This window comes from Hylobates moloch, unplaced genomic scaffold, assembly GCF_009828535.3.
Source record: "Hylobates moloch isolate HMO894 unplaced genomic scaffold, HMol_V3 SCAFFOLD_4, whole genome shotgun sequence".
NCBI lineage: Eukaryota > Metazoa > Chordata > Mammalia > Primates > Hylobatidae > Hylobates > Hylobates moloch.
Window position 1 is genome coordinate 85,103,268 of NW_026652279.1, and position 12,062 is coordinate 85,115,329.

A 12,062-nucleotide genomic window follows, 5' to 3' on the forward strand; every position below is an offset into this window, starting at 1 on the left:
CCTTGCCTTCAAGTTACTTGTATTATAGTTGGGAGAGAAACATATACAGTCATGTGTCACTTAATGATGGGGATGTGTTCCAAGAAATGTGTTATTAGGCAATTTTGCCATTGTGTAAACATCCTAGACTGTACATACACAAACTTAGATGGTATAGCCTGCTACATACATGGCTGTGTGGTATGGCCTATTGCTCCTAGACTATAAACCTATACAGTACGTTATTGTACTGAATATTCTATCAATTGTAACCAATGATAAGCATTTGCACACCTAAACAGGTGTAAACATAGAAAAGGTGCAGTGAAAATACAGAATTATAATCTTGTGGGACCACCATCGGATATACTGTCCCTTGTTGACCAAAACATTGTTATGTGGTATTTGACTGTATGCCATGTAACTGTAATAGTGTAATAAGTGCTGTGATGACCTAGAGGAAACAGGTTAGATCTTATTAATAGCGTCAGAGAGCTCTTCCAAGAGAAAAGGATTTATAAATTTGGATGTAAGAAAGGGCCAGGAGGGCATTCCCTCCCAATGTGAGCTAAGGCACAAAGACATGAAACTATATGGCATAGTTAGGGAATAGTTACTTGTTCAGTAAAAATGCAGGATAGAATTTTAAGAAAGAATTGTAAAGACGGTGGTAGCCCCATTGGTTGTGGTCAAATTGTGCAGGGTCATGGAAGTATGTTTGTGCTGTAGGTTGTAGGTATTATGAAGTGAACGGGATTTTTCACAATGCCATGAAAGATAACAGTTGAGTTTTGGAAACAGTGGCACGGTGGTAGAAAAAATTGCTACACATGAAAGGCCAAGGGCCAGGAAGTCTCTATGAGGCCATTGTAGTCATCCTGGAATGAAATTGTCAAGACAGAACTGAAAGAGCTGGGGGAGACCTCAAAGGGAAATGAAACCAGAAATTTAACTGGATGTGAGGCTAGAAGAGAAGAGAGGAATCAGAGATAGGAAGCAGGTTTGTTGGATGAGGAGAGGTAGGGAATGAGTTTCATTTTAGACATGTGGAGTATGAGGTGATATGGAAATGTCTGTAAGCAATTGGAAATAAATAACTGTTCTAAGTCAGGAGATCTGCGCTAACAATATATATTTGGGAGACCCTGGTATATTGTAGTGATTTGAATAATAGAAACATAAGGTACCTCCCTGCCTCAACAAGAGATTTGTAAAGATGAAAATGGAACCATGGGGGAGGGAAGTCTGCATTTCTTTTTTTTTTTTTTTTCTTTTTTTGAGACGGAGTCTCGCTCTGTCACCCAGGCTGGAGTGCAGTGGGTGCAAACTCCGCTCACTGCTAGCCCCGCCTCCCGGGTTCATGCCATTCTCCCGCCTCAGCCTCCGAGCAGCTGGGACTACAGGTGCCCGCCACCATGCCCGGCTAATTTTTTGTATTTTTTTTTTTAGTAGAGACGGGGTTTCACTATGTTAGCCAGGATGGTCTCAATCTCCTGACCTCGTGATCTACCCGCCTCGGCCTCCCAAAGTGCTGGGATTACAGGCGTGAGCCACTGTGCCTGGCCGGGAGTCTGCATTTCTAAGAGCAATCAGCAGAAGCAGGGAAGAACAGTAAGAGTACAGGGACAGAAGTCAAAGGGGCAGAAAGTTTTGAGATGAAGGAAGGGGCAGAAATGCTTGATGTTGAGATGTCAGGTAGCATGAGAACTGAATGGGGATCGTAGGATTCAGCAGTGAGGACGCCACTGTGGCCTATGAAGGAATGGGCAATACCAGATGGCAGGGGGACCTGGTCTGGGAGTGTGATTTTTGGTGGTCACCGTGGGTCCTTTCCCAGGCTGGCTCCAGGCTTTACTCTAGCGGGAGCTGTCCTGCAGCAATTGGTTGGTAGGGATCAGCCCCAGGACCCTCATCCACCCTGACCCTTGGTACTTGTGGTCCCCAATTCCCCTATCACGACCATAGCCTGTTCTTGGATCCCAGCTGATAGGGATCAGATCCAAAAATTTCCTAATTTTATCACAGGACTCTAGTTGGTCTTTTTTTATTGTTTAATTAAATTTTTTTCTCATACCCCAAATCGTCACCAACTCTTTTCTCCCCACCCTGTCCACACTCAGTGGGTCACCATTCTCCCTGTGGTGATGCCATCGCTGGCTGGCGTCCTCCCACTTTATCTTACATCTGCCCTGGGCACCAGTGTCCAACCTGCTGCCATCCCTTGTTGTCTGCCAAATAACGTCTGAACTCGTTCTCAAGTGAAGGACATCTTCCTTTCCAGTCATGTCTCCCATTTCTTCTCTGGACCCATACTTTATCCTAGAAACAAATTTAAATTGTCCCCAGCTTGGGCTTTTCCACCTCATCCCTTTATTCCTCTCACTTGGCCTAGCTAGAATGTCTTCCTCTCTCTCTTCAGCTGTCTAAAGCGCACTCACCCAATTTGGCCCTGCAGACCTCTGCCACTTTCCCGGATCATCTCGCTGTCCAGGGTCTTCCCCAGCCCTGCAGTACTGCGGCAGCTGATTCACAGATGACACGTTGTACCACCTTGCTCAGTTGTAAGGTCTCTGAGACCACGGGTTCTTTGTGCACTGTACAGTGACTGTGAGTTCGTGGTAACTACTGGGTAAATGTTGACTACATGAATGAATTGAGAAATACTAGGAGCTGTTGCCTAAATTTCCTGAGGTTTGGAGCCTTTATAAGTATTTATTTAAAAAATTAATTCACAGAGCCATGTCCCTGTCTCCCTTTCCTCTGTTCCTGGGGCCCCTCTTTCCCATTATTCTCTGTAGATGGTTTCTTTGAATTGGACCCATTGTCTCAGTTCAAGAAGAGAAAACAGACATGGAGAAAATCAGAGCTCCACCTCACCTATGAGGTGAGCACCCAGGAAGCTAAAATTAGGGAAAAAGTACGTCTTCTTCCCTCTGTTAGGTAGTTGTCTCTTTTCTCTTGGTCTCAACTGATTCCCTATATGCCCCCCACCCCCTGCATTTTTTTTTCCTTCTCAATAATGTGGCAAGCAAGGAACAAAAGCTGAGAAAGAGATTTTAGGGAATGAACAGCCTACACCATGATTAGGGAGTAAAGGAGAGTCTGAGGCAGGAAGCCAGATCTCCCTGGCAGCATGCCTGAATCGCCACCCCCAAACCCAAGGACACACACATATATGCAAACGCATTCTCTCCCCAAATCTTGACAAGTGCAGCACCAGAAATAAATGAGCCTCCTTAAGTGCTAAAAGAAGACAGGTAAACAGTAAGGTGGATTTCATGTCCAAAAAGTTGCACATCTTTTAATTAGATAGTCTCGCTTAGAGATTTCTCTGACTTCAGAACCAATTTGAGACACTTACTAACATTCAGCTTTCACTTGGTGTCTGAGACTTTTAGGAACGCGACTGCAAAAAGAAGGGTTAACCTACATATGCGTGGAAAGTCATTTAAAAGGGCAATGAATTTGTAAATTAAGCCAAGTATTTCCAAATTCTGGATTTTTTAAAGTAACTTTGATGTTTAATCATAAGCATCTTGGGGACAGGGAGCAATAAGAATCTAGCAGGTACTAAGTGTACACTATGTGTGCTGATCGGTTGATATCTAGGGCCCTGGACTCGTGGCTCCAATTAGTGGAGAAGAGTTGGTTCACCTGTCTGAAATGATGAAGGAAAAGGTGGATCTGCACACTTCCTGAGGAGTACTATTCAACAGTGCGCTGTGACCAGTATATGCTGTTGGATCCCTGACAGGCTTAGGTGACAGCTGAGTTGAAATAATGGAGGGTCATGTACTGTCAGGAGGAATAGAAGTTAGCTCTGCAGTGAGACTTCTTCCACAGCTCTTTGGTGGCCAGTGATGTTAATTGGTCATCATGGTATCAGTGAATGATCCATCTTGAAGTTGAGCACTTCTCATTCAAGGGTAACAAGCACAGCAAAGGAAGACATTTCCTATTTTTTAAAATAAGAAAATGTACCTATACAGATAAAAGCAAAGGAGACCAGAATTGGGTAAAGGCATTGGTTCCAATGAGTTCTTTACTAATTCGGAGTTTAGTGGATTCAGATTGAAATAATTAATTGTTCAGGAACCGTGTTAGTTTAATTGTTCCCATTCAAGATAAAGAATTGTGTAATAAGGGCCTCTGAAAAAATAATGCCATTTTAAGTTGAATTTTAATAAGTTCTATTAAATAAGTAAAAAAGCCTTGTTATTGGCACTTAGAAACTTCTGGCATTACAGAGTAAAAACCAAGGGTACTCAGTACATGTGTCAAACTTATTTATGAAAGAAAATTATTCATCCCAGCAGTGATTCAACAAGAAGGTGTGTAATGCTTTCTGGATGTCAAGAACCATTTTAAGAAGTTGCTAATGCTCTTCTGTATGGCCAAGAGGAAGAGTCTGAACAGAGCTCTGACCCTAAGAATACACGCTGTTCCCAATGTTCAGACAAGTTGTGTTCCAAAAACATTTGATTGCAAATGACTTGTCTAGCACTTGAGTTGCATTTTTCTAGAGATGGCGATGCAAATAGAAGCACTGGCTCAGTGGTTTTCTTAGGTTGGTGCAAAAGTAATTGCAGTTTTTGCTTTACTTTTAATGGCAAAAACCACAATTACCATTGCAACAACCTTACCTAAAGGAGGCAGATCCGAGTGTCCCAGTGATAGAGAGAGAAGCCTAGGCATCCTCAGCCCTGCAGATGCTGGGAGAGTTCTGGACATGCCCTGAGGTGCCAGGACCAGCCACTCATGGGAAAAGTGCAATGTTTTTTGAGTAAGACCTAAATGAAATCCAGCTTTAGCTCTGCCATCTTCCAGCTGTTTGTCTTTGGACAAGTTACCCCACTAAACCTGTTTCTTCATCTAAAACAGAAAACATTGCACCAACTTACATGGCAGAACTGGTGTCACCTAAGGGGCTTCTGTTCAAAGTGTCCAAACTCTCTGTCCTTGCAAACATGCTCCCTTTTGGCCTTAATCTTCTACAGCCAATCAATTACCAAGTTCTATAGTTTTTACCTCTTACATTTCTCTGAAACGTTTCCATTTACCTCCACCCCATGACACTACCCTAGATCAGCCACGTCAGCATCTCTACCATAGGACCCTTAAATGTGCCCCACTCTCTCCTACCTTGACATTCTCCTTGCACCCAGTATTGTTTCCCTCTAATCCATTCTTGACAGGGCAAGAGCTGGAGAGCGTTTTCAAATGCAAGCCTGATCCTGCGGCTCCTGCTTAAAATCTTTGTTTTTGTTTTTGTTTTTCTTCTGATTGCCCTTTGGATAAAAACCAAACTCCTTAACATGAATTTTAAAGCCCTACTCACTATGCGGCCCCTGCCTCCGTCTCATTCCTGACATTCCTTCGCCTCCAACCCCACACACTTGCTTTACTAACTTATTTAAGTCTCTTCAATGTACCACACTGGCCTCCTTTCTTGTATCCAGCCCTGAAACAGGAGATTCCTGGGCTGAGGACACTTTTCCTTCATTGTGCCCCCCTTGCTTCACCAGGCTAACTTCTGTATCCACTGCCCTCTATGAAGGGCATAGGCCAACTCTCACTGTTGGTTATTAGGATTCCAGTTGCAACACCCAATACTTCTGTTGATGGCGTTGTGATGCCTCGGTTCTTGTCTTCTTAGTTTAAAAGAATTTAAACAAAAGACACACAGCAAAGGAGATGCAGCAGAGAGTCATTCACTGCAAAAGGAAAAGAGTCTTTTGAAAGTTAGATGAAGAATAGACAGTATACCCTGAGAGAGAGAGAGTTCAGGGTGGGCTGCTTGTGAGGGTGAGGCAGTGTTGATTACCGCTGGAGAAACCCCCTTTATGGGAGTCTTACATGATAATTCATAAGGAGGTGGGAAGAGGTGTTGCTAGTAAGCACGTTCTGCGTGGTCCTCTGGGTGCACATGCACTGTAGCTGTGTGTGCGTGTTCATATATCACATGTCTCATTAGCATCTTAAATCTCCACCCAGGGGTGTGTTTTTTACTATAAATGAGCAAAGGGTCAGTTTGATGACAATTAAAATCAAAATGCACGCGCCCTAGAGAAGACAGTCCCTCCTGAAGATAGCTTTGCTTAAATGAGCTCAATTATGATGTGAATGCCAAGGCTTATTGTGTTGGCTGTGAGGTCACCACCAATGCTGCATCCCGAGGACACGGTCACTTCCTTGACTATTTATCCTGCCTCACTTCCCCTCTCAAAATACTTTATTGTAATTACTAGCTTAGTTCTCTGGTTTACCTGTAGGTTAAAGGGCTGGCACAGAAAGGCAAGGTAGTAAGTAGTAAGACTGCAGGTTTTGAACTGCCTAGGTTAGATTTTAGGCTCTGCTCCATATTTGCTTGTCAAATGACTCATCATCTGTAAGCCTTAATTTCCTCACCTGTAAAATGGGTGGAAATGATACTGCCAATCTTATAGGATTATTGTGTGAGTTAAATTGTGTGAGTTAGGTATGACATAAAGATGTGCAGTAGAATGCGGGTGGGCAAAGAAAATATTATATTCACAAAATGTGTTCTCCAGCCAACCAGTAAGGCATCCCTTCCTTACTAGTTATAGGCTCTGCTTCTGCCCTTTTCTTTAATCCTTGTCTATTTCTGAGCCCCTTCCTTAGAGGCTACTGGCTGAGGAAGTCTAATGTGTTGAGGTCCGAGCATGAAGTTCACTCAGCAAAGGCAGGACAGTGGCATGCAAGCAAATTAAAGCATTCTCAGCTTTCCAGTTCACTCTCTCTGCAAAAAAACAAACAAACAAAAAAAACCATAGGTTTTTAGGCTTCTATTTTTAGGAGTTGCCAAATACATTTCAAAAGCAAAACTACAAATTAATGCAGCATGGGGTATGTGACATTTTTTAAGGTCTTTGGAGGAGATGACAAAACAAGGAGCTTCCCACTTTCCAGGGCTGTAAGTTTTTGGGAAAACATCAAGTGCGAAAAATCAATAAACATCCTACCTTGCCACTGAATTGTGTGAGGGTTTCCTGATTACCTGGTAGTCACCAGGCTTTAGAAGAGTTATTGTCATTTCGATTTTCAGATGAGTCACTGGATCTCTTGCCCCCAGGGCCACTTCATTATGATTCAGTGCAAAGTACTGACAGCACTGGGGCTTCCGGAAGGGAGTGGTGTCGGGATGGGGGTTGCTGTTGGCAGGAGGCTTAATTGACACCTTTGATGTAGTCTAAGACAGAACCTGCACCTCCCACTGCTGCTTGGGAGACGTCAGCTTTACGCAGAAAAGGCATCTGCTGATGAATCCTGCATCTCATTCAGCCTGCTCTGGGAGCAGCCTTAGCCATCCTTAAACTCATCCAACCGATTCCCGTTTCCGCGGGTGCTTGGCTTAGTGCTGAGACGGGATTCCGCCCTTGGTATTCAGGTCCAACACTAAGACTGTGTCGATGTTAGAACTCATAGAAGGTAAGTGAAATGCATTGCTGCTCTCCCTTGTGGAAAGCATTTATTTTGCACCCTCAAGAATCTATGTGTCTCCTGGTTAATTCTACTTCACTGACTGTGGGGCTGTAATGCCACAGGTAAAATAGAGGCGACCTGATACATCTTTATAAAACCATGTCTTTAAGTGTTTCATCTGTTGTTAGAGATGATGTTACTTAGAGAAAATAATTGCTTACTTGAGTTCTGTGGCTTTAGTTCAGTTTGGTGAAAATGTGCTTAAAACTTTTGAGAACTGGGTAGAATTTCAGTGATTTGAACTTGTTAGCAGTTTTTCTTTTCAAAGGCAGCAAAGAGAAACTGTGAGGAGTTTCTCAGCGTCTGTGGCCAATGACTGTCCTGTTCAAGGCAGGCCCATCACAATCAGGCTAGGGGGATGGACAAGACACAGGTGGATGCAGGACATTTTTCTAGAAGTGAGTTATTATTTATACAAATACAGTGATCTATTTATCAGGTCACTGGAATGTCACTGGTGATCTGTGCTTACATTTATTCCTGCTGGGTAGTACTAGGTAGCTAAACTGAAGAGTTAAGGATTAATCTCATTGAAAACATCTCAGGACCATACATTCCTAAAGTCCCTGCTGGCACAGTTAAAGATATCATTAATACATTCATCAGGAAAGTTGTGAAATGTACATCTTAAAAAATAATTCTGTAACCTGCTGCTCTATGAAACACAGGATTTACAAAACTGTGACTCTCTGAAGGTTACTTCCCCAAAGCTCTTCCTCAGTGTACATATGGAAGGGTGTCTAGAGTTCTAGTAGATGGCTCTCTATATAATTGTTTATTTCTTGCAGAAGATGATTTGTCATGAAAACTATTTAACGTGCAATTTTTCTCTGTGTGTGATTCTTTGTATTTCTAGTTAATGGAACCCCTGGTAGTCAGCTCTCTACTCCGCGCTCAGGCAAGTCGCCAAGCCCATCACCCACCAGCCCAGGAAGCCTGCGGAAGCAGAGGGTAAGGAAATAAGCAAGCTGCTTGTTTCAGACCTGTCTCAGCCTCGGTGCAGAGAGGTACAGGTGCCAGCAAATCCTGCCGCTCGTCTCTAGGCGGTATCTAAGCTAGAACAGGAGGTGACCAATGGGGGGTTGCTTGTTGCTGTGGTTTAGAACTCAGGGCTTTTAGCTTCTCTGTAACCTTGTCCAAATCTTAACTTTGAGAAGAATGCACTTTGCTACTTCACTTTTACATACTCTCCTCTTTGTGTTCTGAATGCACAGGCTTTATTAGCACTAGTTTGTAAGCCTTCTTAGTTGTGATGAGTTTGATTAGATATCACCATTAAGGGAAAGAAGAAGTGCTGTGAATGGAGGGGAGGGCCCTGGTGGAAAATTGCTTATGGAACGGATGGGGCCCCAGAGCAGCAGAGGGTCCATGAGGTAGGGGATGGGAGCCTATGACACGTGCTTTTGTGGATGAAACCCACATTGAGCACCTTTTCATCACTACTTGCATTTATGGAGAATTTGGCTGAGCTTGGAGACCACAGTGAAAAAGTTACTGGAAACTGTTAGCTTCTCCACCCTAAGGAAGAGGGTGAGGGTTAGTGCTTCTTTCAGGATGGAGAGACTACTGTTCTTATCTGTCACAACCTGTACTGTTTGTCTTTTCCAGTAATACCAAGGCAAAAATAAAAGTAGTGGGAAGGGGGCAAAGGGGGAGGTACAATGCCAAAAACGGAAGGCCCTTTATGGTCCTGATTTCAGACACGAGGTGGGGGGAATGTACGCTCCTAGGAGGTTTCACGATGGCGCTCACTGAACACTTTAATAAGCGAGAACTCCTTGCCGTCTACTGCACTCAAACGCTGGATTCTTGAGTTTGGTTTCTTTTATTATGTGTTTTAAAACAAAACTTCTGAGTTCCATAAAATTACGTGTCATCCAGGATGGAAGGCCCTCTCTTCAAGATTTCTGCACAGGTCGTGTCTTTAGGCTGCCAGACATCTAAGAGTGCGGGGCAGGGAGATTCAGTTGATTCCCAGCTCCTTTGGAGCCTGTTACACCAAATATCAAGTTTGGTTATCTTTCTCCACTGATTCACCTGGCATCAGGTGGAGCTTGTTTTGAGTGTTTGATGAAGCCTGGATTTGACACCAGCTTGTCCGCTAAATGGCTGTGGTATCTTAGATAAGCCTATTATCTTTTCTGGGTCTCCGTTGGAAACACAAAACAAAACAAGGAGCCTCTTTCCAGATAGAAATCCCAATAATTCTATTCTACTTCCATTTGAGTGTTTTCACAATGGTTTCTTCTTGGCCACAGTCTAATTTAGAATTTTAAGGTGCTGGAATCATTTGTGAACAACTCAAAGAATTGGCCAAATTTATTTACTCTCCTAAATGCCTGTCCTTGAGTGAAGGAAGAGCTGGTTGCTCATTCTTTTCTTGTGAACATCACCCAGTGAGGCGTCAATCTATAGGGACCGCCATTAGCTACAGAGCAGGAAGGGCCCTCTTTCTGAGAACATTCTGTCTCTTAGAGTGTATGCTTTGGAGAGCACACCTAGCATGGAAATCTGTCTTTATTCTTTGAGCTAATTAAACTCAGATTAAAGATTTATTGGTGTCGTTTATGCTTAGTTGTTGAGATTAAGAGTGATTGGGAATTCCCGCTGCAGATCGGAGCTTCTCTCCCTGCTTGTTTATTGAGGAGACCTCCAGCTTAGGGATGTAAAGCTATGCTCAGATGTCCCTTTCTTGGCAGAATAGGGCTAGAATTCGCTTCTTCTGCTTTCTGTATTTCCACTTCAGTGTGATTTTGTCCAACTGAGGCAGAAAATTTCCATTCAGGTCTGTGGCTATTGGCTTATATCATTAACATTTCCAGCACTTGGGGAATGATTATAAGATATGGCTTTCTTATAGATTCTTCATTTTACCATATAAACGATCAGTGCAAACACCATACTTGAGAGAAAAAAAAATCCCATTTGTTTTAGGAGGACAAAGGGTTTATACCATCTGAAAACATTTATTGAGCACATGTTGTGAGGCAGGGCACTGGGTATATTCTAAGATGATTCCTTTTCCAAGCTTTTGAATTTAGGCCATAAATGAACGTCCCCATCCATGTGCTGTGTCAGTGCATGAAGGCATTCCCAGATGCTTTAGCCAGAGGAGCTTTCATCTTGGCATATAGGCAACTGTATCAAATAATCCCTCCCAGTTAAAATGGGCCTAGAAGATCCCTAAAAACTGATCTTGTTTCAAATTTGGTTAATGGTCTTCTCAAATGATTGGCTATACTCCTATGCAGGAAATACTGAAATAAGTGAAAGATGGCATGTGCTAAAAGAAGACACTTCAAAGAATAAATTAACTCTTTTTACTGCAGATTGGAAAACAGTAGCTACTTCTATTTTTTCCCTCTGTGTTGCCTAGCAACATGGCCAAGAAAATGAGTTGACTGCCCCCACCCCAACACACACACACACACACACACACACACACACACACACATGCACGCACACGCGCCTTGCCCCCATTTTAAAATACAGGAACATGAGCCATGTTTTTTCAAAAGGAAGGTTGAGACATTTGACTGGTTTCTTTACAAATAAGAAAATCTAGTTTTTACTTATATTAATTACCAGATTTAATCAGCTTTTTTTCTTCTGTTAAAATCACATTTTTATGTTACCTCTTTTGACATTTTGGAATAGTCTTACACAATAAAGAAACTGCATGCCAGACATTTCTCTTCATAAGCGTATTCGTGGCAATGTACCAGGTAACCTATTTTTCCGAAGCAGAGTTATTTAAGTTGCTGCCTACAGGCATTTGACTGGTCACAGAAGCAGAGCCTGGAGACTCTTGTCCCACTCATGAACTTTTTTTGGTCCCATTTCTTAATCCATCAGGAAGAAATGTGTTGTGTTATGTAGGCTGAATGAAGCTCCCCATTATACTCCCACATCACTGACTTTTGTAGATTATCTGATCAGTCAGATGATGTGAGGAGTGGGTGGTACAACACCGGAGAAAAGCCAACTCTAGACACTCACTGCAGATCTGAGCTGGTTGCCTGGCTACCAACCGAGATCTAGTAGCAGGAAGGGCAGCTAGGAAAGGAGAGAGGAGGTGATGAGTGAGTGGTCGGTTGGAGAACATTGGGAAGGGATTTGGGGTGAGGTGGGTTAATTTTACACACTTTCTGTCGTCCAAACATAATATTTTGAGAAAGCAATGCTTTCTTGGGTTTTATGCTACATGCAACTACAACATTTGAGTTGCTGCTCTGGGACCAGAATTTGCTGAATGCCGTCTGGGCCTCCTGATAAATTATTTTATTGTGAGGTAAGCACGTTCCTTTTCTACCAAGAATGGGAAGGAAATGGTCAAGGAAAAATTGCCTAGTCACATAATAGTGGAGTTGACCTTTACAGACCTCAGGGGCTATGCAACTCAACGGGAATCAAGGAAGGTGAAAGATTATGAGTAGACCAAGAGGCATTTTCTTGCCAATAAGGCGAAACCAGCATCATTTTGTTTATTTAGATGGTTTCTCTATTATTATCTTTCCTCCTACTCCAAGTTGGTGACTTGAAAAGGTCTAATAATATTAGAAACTGGGGATGCCCATTCA

General features: G+C 42.9%; 1 protein-coding gene across 8 annotated transcripts in view; it reads left to right on the top strand.

The window, feature by feature from the left end:
* Positions 1–12,062, top strand: part of DCLK1 (doublecortin like kinase 1) — a 359,833-nt gene that overhangs the window by 265,453 nt on the left and 82,318 nt on the right. For 5 of the 8 annotated variants that reach the window (XM_032150479.2, XM_032150476.2, XM_032150482.3 and 2 more), the window contains exon 6: positions 8,339–8,433. In XM_032150479.2, the coding sequence (XP_032006370.1) occupies positions 8,339–8,433 (95 nt within the window). Of the gene's footprint in view, positions 1–3,597; positions 7,429–8,338; positions 8,434–12,062 lie in introns of those variants that run through there. The other 3 variants (XM_032150483.2, XM_032150481.2, XM_032150480.2) reach the window with 3 other exon arrangements.